Below are 14,944 nucleotides of genomic sequence, written 5' to 3'. Positions count from 1 at the left end.
CTCCACAGGTCCTGAAAAACAAACTTCAGACAGCTCAAAACAAATGAATGAGAGTAGTCCATAAGCTACCTCCACGCATTCACCTAGGGCCAACTTTCTTTAGGCAACTAAACTGGCTTCCGGTCAATAAAAGGGTAATACACATTATACAATGGCATGCAAATGTCTCGATTCTGATTGGCTGAAACAGTCAAGTTATGTGGGTATTTGTTATAACCCCCGCTCTTGGTCCCAGGACCCGCCCACAACCGAATTACTATCACTCCGCCGTGCACGTTTTTAGAAGTGAAAGCAAGATGGCGGACAATAAACGTTACGAATGGATATGTTTACAGCGTCATAACGACTCAATCAAAAACGATTCTGTCACCGCGAATGTGTTAGTTTCTTACACAATGTTGGATTATGTAATTAGTGGGTCATGAGTCATTGTGGAACAAAATAAATATCGCGCAAATTGATTGATAGATTGCAAATTTTATTATTCTCCGCCTTGTTTCCAACTGGTTAAGCTTGGCGACTCTTTCGAAATCGCCCTCTTTTGAAGTTGGTTATGCTTAGAGTTTATCTTTAGAGCAGGGCGATAGACCACCAGCCCTGATTCCAAACTCTAAGCATAACCAACTTCGAAAGAGGGCGATTTCAAAAGAGTGCCAAAGCTTAACCAGTTGGAAACAAGGCGAACACTGACAGTAATAAAATTTGCAATCAATCAATTCAATAATCCACGCTCACTGAAAACAGCGTACCTCCCAGCTGCTTCTATAGAAAGTAGGTTAAAAAAAACTACTTTCTATAGAAGCAGCTGGGAGGTGCGCTGTTTTAAGTGAGCGCGGATTATTGAATTGATTGATTGATAGATTGCAAATTGTATTACTGTCCGCCTTGGCAAAGAAAACTTTTTTTTTCTTTTTAACCTACTTTCTATAGAAGCATCTAAGAATGAAGTTCTATAGAAAGTAGGTAAAAAAAATAGGTTGGATGTGTTAGTTTGTTGGATGTGTTAGTTGAGAGACAGTTGGATGTGTTAGTTTGTTGGATGTGTTAGTTGAGAGACAGTTGGATGTGTTAGTTTGTTGGATGTGTTAGTTGAGAGACAGTTGGATGTGATAGTTTGTTGGATTGTTTTTTTTGGGAACTACTTTTTCTGCGGATGGTTTTGTCAATAAATCTTCAATTAATGTGTGTTTATTGTATAGCAATACGGTTGGATGACATCGGCCATTGTATAAAAGCCATTACACCACGCGCAGTCGTGGGTTATGAGAATTAGACCATGCCTAGTGGGGTCTAATGACCCTCGGCTGCGCCTCGGGCCTAACTACCACCCCTAGGCATCGTCTAATTCTCATAACCCACTCCTGCGCGTGATGTAATGCTTTATTAAATTAGGTCTTACACACAAGATAGTTCAAAATACAGGTCCGAAATATCTATCCAATTACTTTAATCGATTCCATGACAATCATTCATATTCCACTAGAAGGAGCAGTACTGATTTTATTCTGCCAAAATTCAACTCACTAATGGGCACAAATACTTTTTTATATTCTGCGGCATTGGAGTGGAACAAGCTTCCAGTGGCCCTGAAAAACATTGAAGAGGGGGGAAGCTTTAGACGTGCCACAAAGAAATGGCTAGCCAGTGAAGTATAGAATAGCCACGTCTAGGAAGGAGAGGGTAGAGCGTGTTTTATGGGGTTGCTATATGTTTTATTATGATGCTCTATGTTTTTATTATTATGATCTATGTTTTATTATGATGCTCTATGTTTTATTATGATGCTCTGTTTTATTATGATGCTCTATGTTTTATGATGTCTGTCCATGTCCAAAATCAGGGACCATGATGGAAATAAGTGCTTGCAATTTCTCATGTTTTTATCCCTTGGATGCTGTCTTTTACTCCACAATAAAAATCAATCAATCAACCGACAGGAAAATAAATGTGGTATGCCTTACTGAAACATGGCAAAATCAACAGGATTTCATCCCACTCAACCAAGCCACACCCACAGGCTATGCTTATATATAGAAACCACATTCTCAGGGTTGTGGTGGGGGGCTGGCTGTGATACATCGGGCTGACTATCTACATGTTGGGTTGTGGTGGCTATTAGGGGTCATGTGCTAGGGTATGTAGCATCCATCTAGCTACACGTTGGACTGTGGTGAAGCATTACATCACACGCCGGAGTGGGTTGTGAGAATTAGACCATGCCTAGGGGTGGTCGTTAGGCCCGAGGCGCAGCCGAGCGTCATTAGACCCCCCTAGGCATGGTCTAATTCTCACAACCCACGACTGCACGTGGTGTAATGGCTTTTATACAACTGGCGCATTCATCCAACCTTATTGTTATACAATAAACACACATTAATTGAAGATTTATTGAAAAAACCATCCGCAGAAAAAGTACTTCCCAAAAAAAAAGAGAAGTTGCCTGTGGAAGCAGCTTGGAAGTCCATCCAACTGTTCTCAGTAAGACATCCAACAAACTAAGACATCCAACTGTCTCTCAACTAAGACATCCAACAAACTAAGACACCCAACTGTCTTTCAACTAGACATCCAACAAACTAAGACATCCAACTGTCTCTCAACTAAGACATCCAACAAACTAAGACATCCAACTGTCTTTCAACTAGACATCCAACAAACTAACATATCCAACTTTTCTTTTGTTTTTAACCTACTTTCTATAGAACTTCATTCTTAGATGCTTCTATAGAAAGTAGGTAAAACAAATTAAAAAAATTATTCTTTGCCCTATATAGGGGGGGGGGGGGGTTTCTTTGCCCTATAAGAGTTTTTTTTTAAACCTACCTTCTATAGAAGCAGCTGGGAGGTGCGCTGTTTTAAGTGAGCGTGGGTTATTGAATTGATTGATTGATTGCTAATTTTATTACTGTCCGCCTTGTTTCCAACTGGTTAAGTTTAGGCACTCTTTCGAAGTCGCTCTCTTTTGAAGTTGGTTGAGGTTAGAGTTTGGAATCAGGGCTGGTGGTCTATCGCCCTGCTCTAAAGACAAACTCTAACCTTAACCAACTTCGAAAGAGAGCGACTTCGAAAGAGTGCCTAAACTTAACCAGTTGGAAACAAGGCGGACAGTAATAAAATGTGAAATTAATCAATCAATCAATCAAGTTCAAGTTCAAGTTTCAAGTTTCTTTAATAGTTGTCATACAGAGGTACAGAATACTTTTGTACAAAATGCTTCTTACTGTTGCGCTCCAGAGACTGTGCATGACAAGATAAGTATGAAATAAAAACATAGTAAAAATTAGAAGTAAAAAAAGAGGTCACAGTGTTCAGTTTAGACATATGTACAATGTTCGTAGACGTAGTTACCATACAATATACAATACTGTGCAGTGTACTAATATACAATACTATATAGTGCAAGGCATAAATGGACGAGGTGCAGTTTAGGTACAATTCACAGTAGGTGTACGAGTTGTAGTGCAAATCCTTTATCAATAAATATAAAGTGTAAGTGTGTTTGTGTGATCTAAAGTGTTTGCGCGATTTTTATTTTGTTCCACAATGACTCATGACCCATCAATTACATCATCCAACATTGTGTAAGAAACTAACACATTTGCCGTGACAGAATCGTTTTTCATTTAGTCTTTATGACCCGATCACCTTTCATAATGTTTACTGTCCGGCGTGTCCGCCATCTTGCTTTCACTTCTAAAAACTCGCATGGCGGAGTGATAGTAATGCGGTTGTGGGCGAGTCCTGGGACTAAGAGCGTGGGGTTATTACAAATACCCACATGTAAGTTGACTGTTTCAGCCAATCAGAATCGAGAAATTTGCATGCCGTTGTATAATGGCTATTAGGGGTCATGTGGTAGCGTACAGTATGTAGCATCTATCTAGCTACACGTTGGACTGTGGTGGCTATTAGGGGTCATGTGGTAGGGTATGTAGCATCGTCAATATCTGAAGCTCACATCAAAGGGGCAAGGGTCTGTTGGCAATGCTGTTTGGGGGCCATTATGGCCCACGTATTATATTTGTAGTGTATATTTCCATAGTATCTATAGGCATGTTAGACTTTCTTTTGGAAAGGGGAGTGGGTTTCTTCATTGAGTGCTTATCCTTATCATTAGGGCACGTGTTGTCCTCTACTGTGGGACAAAAGCAAGTGAGAAGTAGAAGAAGGCATATGGTTAAAGGTTAAAGGTCACCGCTGCGGTTCATTGCACGGCACATACATATTCATATTCATATTCATATCCAATCGCCATATCGCGTCATGAGAAGAACACTTTAACTCCCATCGTGATGAGGTAAATAGATGAGGTCACGCTCTTGATAGATGAGGTCACATCCTGTGAAAAGTTGTTTTACTAAGAGTGGATAAGGTCTGTGTGCAGAGAGTGAAAATACATGTGAAATATTAGTGTACACACACACACGCACACATGCACACACGCGTGCACACACACACGCACACACACACACACAAATACTGGGCATGTGATGCGGGTGGGCTCTGTACATTGTTGACGGGAAGGGAACAGACCTACTCAAGCAAACAATAGCACACACACACACACACACACACACACACACACACACACACACACACACACACACACACACACACACACACACACACACACACACACACACACACACACACACACACACACACACACACACACACACACACACACACACACACACACACCCATGAAAAGTGCCAGACTCACACATGCCCATGTATGCCCATGCTCTCTCTACAGTACATCAGCACATCTCTCTCTCTGTCTCTCTGCCTCTGTCTGTCTCTCTCTCTGTCTCTGTCTCTCTCTCGCTCTCTCTCTCGCTCTCTCACTCTGTGTCTCTCTATTTCACTAACGGCTACAGAACTCGAGAACTATCAGTGTAATGTCTGATCACTGAGTGTGTCTGACTCTTAACAACCAAAACCTGCACGGACTACAGTGTATGACGTATGACGTATATGATGCATTGCCAGTAAGGGTACAGACCTATTGTTTACAATGTTTATTGTTCTCATAGTTTTATATTCAGATTTGATTGTATTGCCTATATTTATGTCTTTCCTGCCTAGATACATTCAATCATAAACTAGAAGGTATGTTTGGCAACTCGAATAACAACAAGGTGCAAATCGTATGTGGTGATTTTAATATGGACTTACTAAACCCCAATGGAAACAATAAGACAACAGATTTTATCAAAACAATGTACAGTAATAGTATTTTTCCTGTTATCATAAAACCAACCAGAATAACGATAGACACCGCCACATTGATAGACAATATTTACAAATACAATAGAAAATAAAGTAACAGCTGGACTACTTATAAATGAGATAAGTGATCACCTTCCTGTTTTAGCAATTTTCCAACATCTTTTTTTTAAGACGAAAATGTGACTAACACCTGTAAGCTGACTCAGATACACAGAACACCAGAAGCCATCGCTGTCCTCAAGGCGGAACTAATGACACAGACCTGGAATGAGGTCTATGCTACTGATGATCCCAAACTAGTCCTATGAGGCCTTTCTGTCCATGGTACTTGAGCTATACGATAAACACTGTCCAGTAAGAAAGTTGATTATATACAAGACAAGCCATGGATTACCAAGGGGATAGGGGGATAGGAAATGCATGTAAAAGGAAACATTTACACTATAAGCTATTTTTTAAAACATAGAACCAAAGAAGCAGAAAACAGATATAAGACATGTAAAAATAAATTAATAAGTATTATAAGATCAAGCAAAAGGGAACATTACCACAAATGATTGGAACAGTACAGGAGTAACACCCAAGGAACATGGAAAGTACTAAAATAGCATAATCAAAAAGGGTACTAGTAAAGTAGATTATCCAAATTACTTTATAAAAGAGAATAACATAACCATAAACAAAACAAAGGAAATTACTAATGAATTTAACAAGTATTTTGTAAACATTGGACATCATTTGGCAAATGAGATTGTGGAGCCGTAGTGAAACCCCTATTCCAACATTATTATGAGTGTAAATGAATACGAAATACTTGATATTAAAAACTATAAGAATAAAAAGTCCACTGACTGGACTGATATAGACATGATCTTAGTCAAAGTAATAATAGAATGCATAGCAACACCATTGACACACATTTGCAAAAAATCATTCATTCATTTCTACTATTACCCTGCCCATACCTGTACCTCCCCCTTCCCCATGCTGCTATAATGCCCCGAATTACCCCAATGGGATCAATAAAGGAATATCTTATCTTATCTTAATTCTCTCATCTCTCTCTCTCTCTCTCTCATCCTCTCTCTCTCTCTCTCTTCTCTCTCCTCTCTCCTCTCTCTCTCTCTCTCTCTTCTCTCTCTCTCTCTCTCTATCTCTCTCTCTCTACTCTCTCTCTCTCTCCTCTCTCTCTCTCTCTCTCTCTCTCTCTCTCTCTCTCTCTCCTCTCTCTCTCTCTCTCATCTCTCTCTCTCTCTCTCTATATGGGTAACGCATGTATTCCCGGTAACCTGCCCCATTTCTAAGCCATATAACCCAGGACGTTATACGAACAACATTAAAATCTTTTCTCATGTCAAGAATGATTGTTATAGATGCCAAAAAAAAAAAAAAAAAAAAAAAAAAAAAAAAACATCATGTAATGAGGGATGGCGGACCTCTAAAGTTGACCTAAGTTACCGGGAATAACCAATTCACTATCTCCTCCAATTTAAGAGAGAATTAAAATGTTTTTGTTGTTTTGTAGGGATATCATCATCATGTAACATAATACCATAGTTCTCTCCGAGTTATCTCAAGAGAATTCAAATGTAGCTGAATCTGAAGGAAAAAATGCGGGTAGAGGGATATGAGTCAACATAGTTCATGGCCTTCAATTGATGACAAACAAAAAAGGCTTAATTTTCATGGCAGATGCATGATGTGAGGTTTTGTCCGCTGCTCACCAACTTTCTCTGTTTTCTTTAAGCCTACTGTTAGAAATTCCCTTCTCACTCACTCTCTCTAGCCCCCACCCTCTCGTTCTTTACTCTCGTTTACTCTCAGTGGCCACACCTGGACTATTATCAATTACCTCTCGCACCTGTGGTGGCAGGCTAATTAGTTCCCCTGTGGGCTTTAAATACCAGGGCTCTTCCCCTCGTTTCGGCGTGGGGTCGTGTTGTATTCATGCTGAGTCATATTCTCTAACATCTAGACTCTTTCGGGAGATCCTCTGGTCTACCATGCTGTATATGGATTTCTCCAGCCTTGAGATGTTTTGCTCCAGCCTTCGTCTGCTGTCGCCGTAGCCTGTGGAGGAGACTGTTCTGCGCTCCCTGTACTTCCACGGGAGGCACCCCCAGCGCATCCACTGCAGACCCCAGCGCAGCTGTTCGTCCTGACGCACATCTAGACCAACGCGCATCTCCCGGACCCTCGGGGCTTGGCACGCTCTCCAGTCACCAGCGCGCAACGCGCATCTTCAAGGGCTTGGCACGCTCTCCAGTCTCCAGCGTGCAACGCGCATCTTCCAAGGATCCTCGTGCTTGGCACGCTCTCCAGTCTCCAGCGCGCAACGCGCATCTTCCAAGGATCCTCGTGCTTGGCACGCTCTCCAGTCACCAGCGCGCAACGCGCATCTGCAAGGGCTTGGCACGCTCTCCAGTCACCAGCGCGCAACGCGCATCTTCAAGGGCTTGGCACGCTCTCCAGTCTCCAGCGCGCAACGCGCATCTTCCAAGGATCCTCGTGCTTGGCACGCTCTCCAGTCACCAGCGCGCAACGCGCATCTGCAAGGGCTTGGCACGCTCTCCAGTCACCAGCGCGCAACGCGCATCTTCAAGGGCTTGGCACGCTCTCCAGTCTCCAGCGCGCAACGCGCATCTTCCAAGGATCCTCGTGCTTGGCACACTCCTCCTCGCAGACGCACCCCGAGGCGTCTCTCGGTTCCGACGTGCACACCAAGGTGTGGCGCGCCACTCTGTTCCTCGGCTCCGACAGCGGCTACCCGGTGGACGACACCCTCGCCACCGCCGCTGTTCCAGCACCCTGTTCCTCGGCTCCGACAGCGGCTACCCGGTGGACGACACCCTCGCCACCGCCGCTGTTCCAGCACTTTGTTCCTCGGCTCCGACAGCGGCTACCCGGTGGACGACACCCTCGCCACCGCCGCTGTTCCAGCACCCTGTTCCTCGGCTCCGACAGCGGCTACCCGGTGGACGACACCCTCGCCACCGCCGCTGTTCCAGCACTCTGTTCCTCGGCTCCGACAGCGGCTACCCGGTTGACGACACCCTCGCCACCGCCGCTGTTCCAGCACTCTGTTCCTCGGCTCGGACAGCCAGCTACCCGGTGGCGACACCCTCGCCGCCGCTGCTGTTCCTGCACCATTACGCATACGCCTGGGTGAGTTTTGATTGTGATGTCACTCACCCAGCGTAATGCCTCTTGCCCTCGTCCCGCTGCTGTTCCTGTACCATTACGCATACGCTTGGGTGAGTTTTGATTGTTAAGTCACTCACCCAGCGTAATGCCTCCTTTTTTGTTCTCACTTAGTTAGTAGTTTGGACATTTCATCTCCCACTCTGTTTTTGTTCTCACTTAGATAGTATTTTTGGACATTACATCTCCCCCTGTGTGTTTGTCACACGAAGATATTATTACTTTGTTACTTTGTTTATTTGGACTGTTCTGCATCTGCTCTGTTTGTTCCCTTTTGAATATTAACCCTCTCCTCTGTTCTGCAGAGCGGCCCAGATGTTTTCCCACCAGTCCCCAGTTCCTCCCTGTCCCCAGCCCGCCTCCGCGGGCCTCAGTCCCCTCTGTCCCTAGTTCTCCCCTTTCTAGTTCCACCTAGTTCCTGGTCCCAAGTTCTCCCCTTCTAGTTCCACCTAGTTCCTTGTCCCTAGTTCTCCTAGTCCCCAGTTCTCCTGTTCCCTAGCTCTCCTTGTCCCGACATCTCCTAGTCTCTAGTTCCTCTGTTCCTTTAACCTTCCCTTAGTGTTCCCTTTTCCTGCCCGCCTCTTAAAGGCACCTAGTTTTTCCCCTCTTGTTATATTCCTGTATTTGTGTTCTCCCTTAAAGGGACAGTGCCCTTTTTTCCCTGTCTCTCAATAAATATCTGTTTCTTGGCAAACCATCATACCTGTCTTGTGTTGTGCGATTGGGGTCGGTTACAAACCATAACACATGATATGTTTTGGGCATGATCTTGGCACCCCAATGAACAACCAAAATGAGTTTTGTCTTTTGTGGCCAATTATTTTAGGAGATAATTACGTTTCACATATTGATCCCAGGTTACCGCGAATACCTATCCTCACAATTCCAGATAAACACTTAAATCTCCTATTTTACTAAAGATTGGTGAGATTTTATTTTTGGAAATCATAACAGCAATAATAAGGGTTATGTGTAAACCAGAATTACTAGAATGTGTTGTGTTTTGTCTGTTAAAATGAGCAAAAACAAGGAAAGGGTATTCCCAGTAACTTAACAAACAAGTGCAAAAAATACAGTTCTAGAACAAGTATTTTAATTTTTTCTATATTCAAGAAAGTGGAAAGGAACCCAACATTTTCAATTGTCTGCACACAATCGTTGTTTTGTTATTCCAAGATGGCATTTGAACTGCATTTTGGAAAAAACAGGTATTCCTGGTCACCATGCCCCTAGTCAGTCTACACCAACCTGCCCCTAGTCAGTCTACACCACCACCATGCCCCTAGTCAGTCTACACCACCACCATGCCCCTAGTCAGTCTACACCAACCTGCCCCTAGTCAGTCTACACCACCACCATGCCCCTAGTCAGTCTACACCACCACCATGCCCCTAGTCAGTCTACACCACCACCATGCCCATAGTCAGTCTACACCACCACCATGCCCCTAGTCAGTCTACACCACCATGCCCCTAGTCAGTCTACACCACCACCATGCCCCTAGTCAGTCTACACCACCACCATGCCCCTAGTCAGTCTACACCACCACCATGCCCCTAGTCAGTCTACACCACCACCATGCCCCTAGTCAGTCTACACCAACCTGCCCCTAGTCAGTCTACACCACCACCATGCCCCTAGTCAGTCTATACCAACCTGCCCCTAGTCAGTCTACACCACCACCATGCCCCTAGTCAGTCTACACCACCACCATGCCCCTAGTCAGTCTACACCACCACCATGCCCCTAGTCAGTCTACAACACCACCATGCCCCTAGTCAGTCTACACCACCACCATGCCCCTAGTCAGTCTACACCACCACCATGCCCCTAGTCAGTCTACACCACCATGCCCCTAGTCAGTCTACACCAACCTGCCCCTAGTCAGTCTACACCACCACCATGCCCCTAGTCAGTCTACACCACCACCATGCCCCTAGTTAGTCTACACCACCATGCCCCTAGTCAGTCTACACCAACCTGCCCCTAGTCAGTCTACACCACCATGCCCCTAGTCAGTCTACACCACCGTGCCCCTAGTCAGTCTACACCACCACCATGCCCCTAGTCAGTCTACACCACCATGCCCCTAGTCAGTATACACCACCATGCCCCTAGTCAGTCTACACCAACCTGCCCCTAGTCAGTCTACACCACCACCATGCCCCTAGTCAGTCTACACCACCACCATGCCCCTAGTCAGTCTACACCACCATGTCCCTAGTCAGTCTACACCACCACCATGCCCCTAGTCAGTCTACACCACCACCATGCCCCTAGTCAGTCTACACCACCACCATGCTCCTAGTCAGTCTACACCACCATGCCACCATTATATTATATATGCTAGCCTACCCCTGATAATATTAATACATTTAATTAATGTGTTAGCTTGTAGCTAACGGCCTGGGCCTCCATGTTGTGTTGTTAGCTTGTAGCTAACGGCCTGGGCCTCCATGATGTGTTGTTAGCTTGTAGCTTGTAGCTAACGGCCTGGGCCTCCATGATGTGTTAGCTTCAATTAATTAATTACCGGAATACATATAAGTTACTGTGAATACCTATATGGTAATAGTATTCCTGGTAACCTCTCATTTTCACAAGTCACCGGAATACATATCAATATCTAAAGTTACCGTGAATACCTATCAGGTTACGGGAATACCTATTTAGGTAACCAAGAATACCTAGGCATGGTATTCCTGGTACCTAAAGGTATTCTCGGTTACCTATAGGTTACGGGAATACCTTTCTCCAGTTACCGGGAATGCTTTACAGATACCTCTCTCTCTCTCTCTCTCTCTCTCTCTCTCTCTCTCTCTCCTGCAGGTGAACATCGACCACGTCACCAAGGACGTGACCCTGAGGAACCTGGTTGACCTGTCCCCGGCCACCTTTGACCTGGCCCAGAAGAGGATCTTTGCCCTGATGGAGAAGGACTCCTTTGCGCGTTTCCTCAGATCAGAGCAGTACCAGGTGCTGCTGGTCAACTAGAGCAGCCCTGAGGGAAGGGAGGGGGTGGACTCAACAAGCAGTGCAACTGCATTAGGACCTTCGATTTACCCTTATTGTTGAAATGGAATAATGTGCTCATGAAGTTAAATTCTTAGAGCACTCATGCAGTTAAATTCTTAGAGCGCTCATGCAGTTAAATTCTTAGAGCGCTGATGAAGTCAAATTCTTAGAGCACTCATGAAGTAAAATTCTTAGAGCACTCATGCAGTTAAATTCTTAGAGCGCTCATGCAGTTAAATTCTTAGAGCGATGATGAAGTCAAATTCTTAGAGCACTCATGAAGTCAAATTCTTAGAGCGCTCATGAAGTAAAATTCTTAGAGCGCTCATGAAGTAAAATTCTTAGAGCGCTCATGAAGTAAAATTCTTAGAGCACTCATGCAGTTAAATTCTTAGAGTGCGCATGCAGTTAAAAATTCTTGGAGCGCTCATGAAGTAAAATTCTTAGAGCGCTCATGAAGTCAAATTCTTAGAGCACTGATGAAGTCAAATTCTTAGAGCGCTCATGAAGTCAAATTCTTAGAGCACTGATGAAGTCAAATTCTTAGAGCGCTCATGAAGTAAAATTCTTAGAGCGCTCATGAAGTAAAATTCTTAGAGCGCTCATGAAGTAACATTCTTAACTCGGTCACTAAGTTCAATTATTAGCTCACTCATGATGTTCAATTATTAGCGTGCTCATGAAGTTCAATTCTTAGAGTGCTCATTAAGTTACATTCTTAACTCGCTCATGCAGTTCAATTCCTAGGGCGCTCACCTAAGTTCAATTCTTAGCTCGCTCATGAAGTTCAATTCTTAGCTCGCTCATGAAGTAAAATTATTGGCGCACTTATTAAGTACAATTATTAACGTGATCTTGAAGTAAAAATTTTAGCGTGCATAGTGGCTGGAGATTTCTTGCTCAAAAAATTTAATTGAAGTCATGCTTTACAAATCATCCAAAACATCTAGGGAAAAAAAAAACATTGGTTTTGCATCTATTTGGCCCAAATGAATAAAACTGCATTTTGAAATACACCCTCCCCTCCCCCACACTGCAGATGGTAACGTGAGCCTATGAAGCGCGAGCGTCTTTTCAAGACGGTCACTCTCGCCCTTCATAGCTACACACCGCTATAAGTATATTTAGAACAGTCCAACCTCTTGAATAAGATTCAGGTTTTAATTTCAAACCACACACATACAGTTCCAATTCAGAATATTAAGATGGAAAAGCTTTGTTTCGGTGTTATAAAATACCCATAACAACCTCGAGTTGAACATTTCAATTGTTAAAAACCTATTAAAACATGACAACCCAAGGCTGTTTTTTTTAAACGTAGACCCGCAAGATCACATTGGGAGAATAGGACATATGAACTTGACTGGGTTACTCATAGCAGCTTTTTACGACACCAGCTACAGTCTTAGTCAGATGGACATCGCAGCAAGTCTTAGGCCTACTGTACCCGAGAGACGAGTAGTCGTTTGATGTTTCCTGAGGAGGTCGGTCTGACCTTGCAGCAGGCGAGGACCTATGGTGACATGTGGAGAACTCCGGGGTCTTTGGGAGAGAGAAGGGATGGGAAATGTCTTGCATAGGATTCACAGGGACAGCTGTCTTTAAACAAATCAACTGGGAAAGGAGTAGTTTCCAGCAAGGGACCAAATATAATAACTCTAAGAATATGTTTGCATACAGTATGTTACCAAGAGGATATTCTTCAAACACGTGTGCGTGTAACACATGTATGCGCACACATACACACTTATTATAATTCTGCAATTGTGCAAACGTATCATTATGTTTATCAATCACCAGTCTCGTATTTTTATTTTTTTTAATGCATCACGGCTGAACACATTCACACCCTGACATTTGTCTGCGACAAAGACTGATTGGAGAATTGATTTACTATCAAACGCTGGTTTGCGATGTTAAGCTGAGTTGAGGTATAGTCACAGACAGCACCCATGTAGCAAGACGTCATAATCACAGCTCCATGCCATCATAATCATACTGTGTGGTTATTATCATGTACTCTTGCATGCTTTTTTGAATAGGTAAGAAGAGTCATCTGTCATATCCATTACTAAACATATTACTATACATTATATATATATATATTCAGTGTTTTTTTTAAATGGGAACTATCTTATAAATGGCCTTTTTCAGTGTTTAGCATTGTTTCCTAGCTATGTGGACTTATATTAATATGATCTATGTCTCTAATTCTCATATTGGCGCATTCTTCCAATTCTCCTCTCACAATATTCACCCTCACTGAACTGAGTCATCTGAAAATGTGAGGATTTGTGATGTCAGAGAGACTCAGCTGCATGATAATGTGGCAGATGCCACCAGGCCACACAGTGGTTTAGGAGCCCAGCCTCAAAACGGCTCGAGATCTTGAGGTAGAAAAATGCTGTTTTTGAGGACTTGATTAGAAATACAAAACAATGAATTAAAAAAAATTATAATTACAGAGGTGTTCCATAAACTCACAGGAATTGTGTAAAAGTGCCCAAATAGTGAAAGAAATAGTAAAATAGTTCCCCTTTAAGTCTTTATTGTATCCCCCACAATTGCATCCAATCATATCTCTGCAAGCCAGGAGACAAATTTGTCATAATCATAATTATTCTGCCTATCCATTCTGGGTTTATTTTTCAACTTTTTTAATGTATTTATAACATACATGTACCAAACACTATTATTGAAATGTCTACATATTATATGTTTCAATCAATAGACTTTTGATATGGCATCGATGAGGGTTCACCATTTGCACCAGATTAGCCAATCTAGTGCTGTGACCTAAGATGTCTCACAGAGGTCCAACATTAAAGATGAAAGTCAATAAGGACTTATAGTATGCTGGGTACTTATTGTTTGATAGCCTTTTGCATGTACGTTTTGTAGTCGAACACCATAAAAGACGTAAACACAACTCCTGAAGATGTATTTATTTTGACATGTAAATATCTACTACTGACGATATTTTGTGTCTTAAGTTATTCTTTGAATGCGACACTGGAATTCCGCGAAACTCTCCACCACGGAGCGTGTCTTTTCACTGTCATAAAAGAGAAAACATCTGACGTTTCAATTGTCACTTTGTTTTTCTTCACAGAAGCAGTATCAGTGCATTACGTATTTATACACAGTAGGCCTATGTACGCTTGACGTGTTTCCAGATGTAATCGTTTTTCGTTTGTGTGGTAAAGGGAATTAAAAAGACAAATGCAAGAAAAAGTGGAGTTTTTAGCTTCTTTATCTTAAAGGAACACGCCAACTTTATGGTAAATGCGCTTACCGTCTTCTCCAGAGTCAGACAAGAAGATGAGATACCAATTTCCTCCCTGTGCGTTCAGTAGAAATCTATCCTGCTGCAAGCTAGCCTAGCTTAGCACAAATTAAGAGTATACGGATCACTAGCCTATAGCGTAAAACTCTGGGAGAGGTGTTTTTGACCAACAGCTAGGCTAACTGGTCCGTATCCGCTTCCATTCATGTG

General features: G+C 43.0%; 1 protein-coding gene across 1 annotated transcript in view; it reads left to right on the top strand.

The window, feature by feature from the left end:
• rgs5a (regulator of G protein signaling 5a) overlaps positions 1–14,525 on the top strand; it is a gene marked incomplete at its 5' end in the record, with an annotated part of 48,016 nt that extends 33,491 nt beyond the window's left edge. The window contains 1 exon segment of the mRNA XM_084308352.1: positions 11,263–14,525. Within this exon segment, the coding sequence (XP_084164478.1) occupies positions 11,263–11,427 (165 nt within the window). The 3' untranslated portion in view covers positions 11,428–14,525.
• Positions 14,526–14,944: the final 419 nt, after the last annotated feature.

This window comes from Notolepis coatsorum, assembly GCF_963971535.1.
Source record: "Notolepis coatsorum genome assembly, chromosome: 2".
Taxonomy (NCBI): Eukaryota; Metazoa; Chordata; class Actinopteri; order Aulopiformes; family Paralepididae; genus Notolepis; species Notolepis coatsorum.
This window is presented reverse-complemented; position numbering and strand designations above follow the sequence as displayed.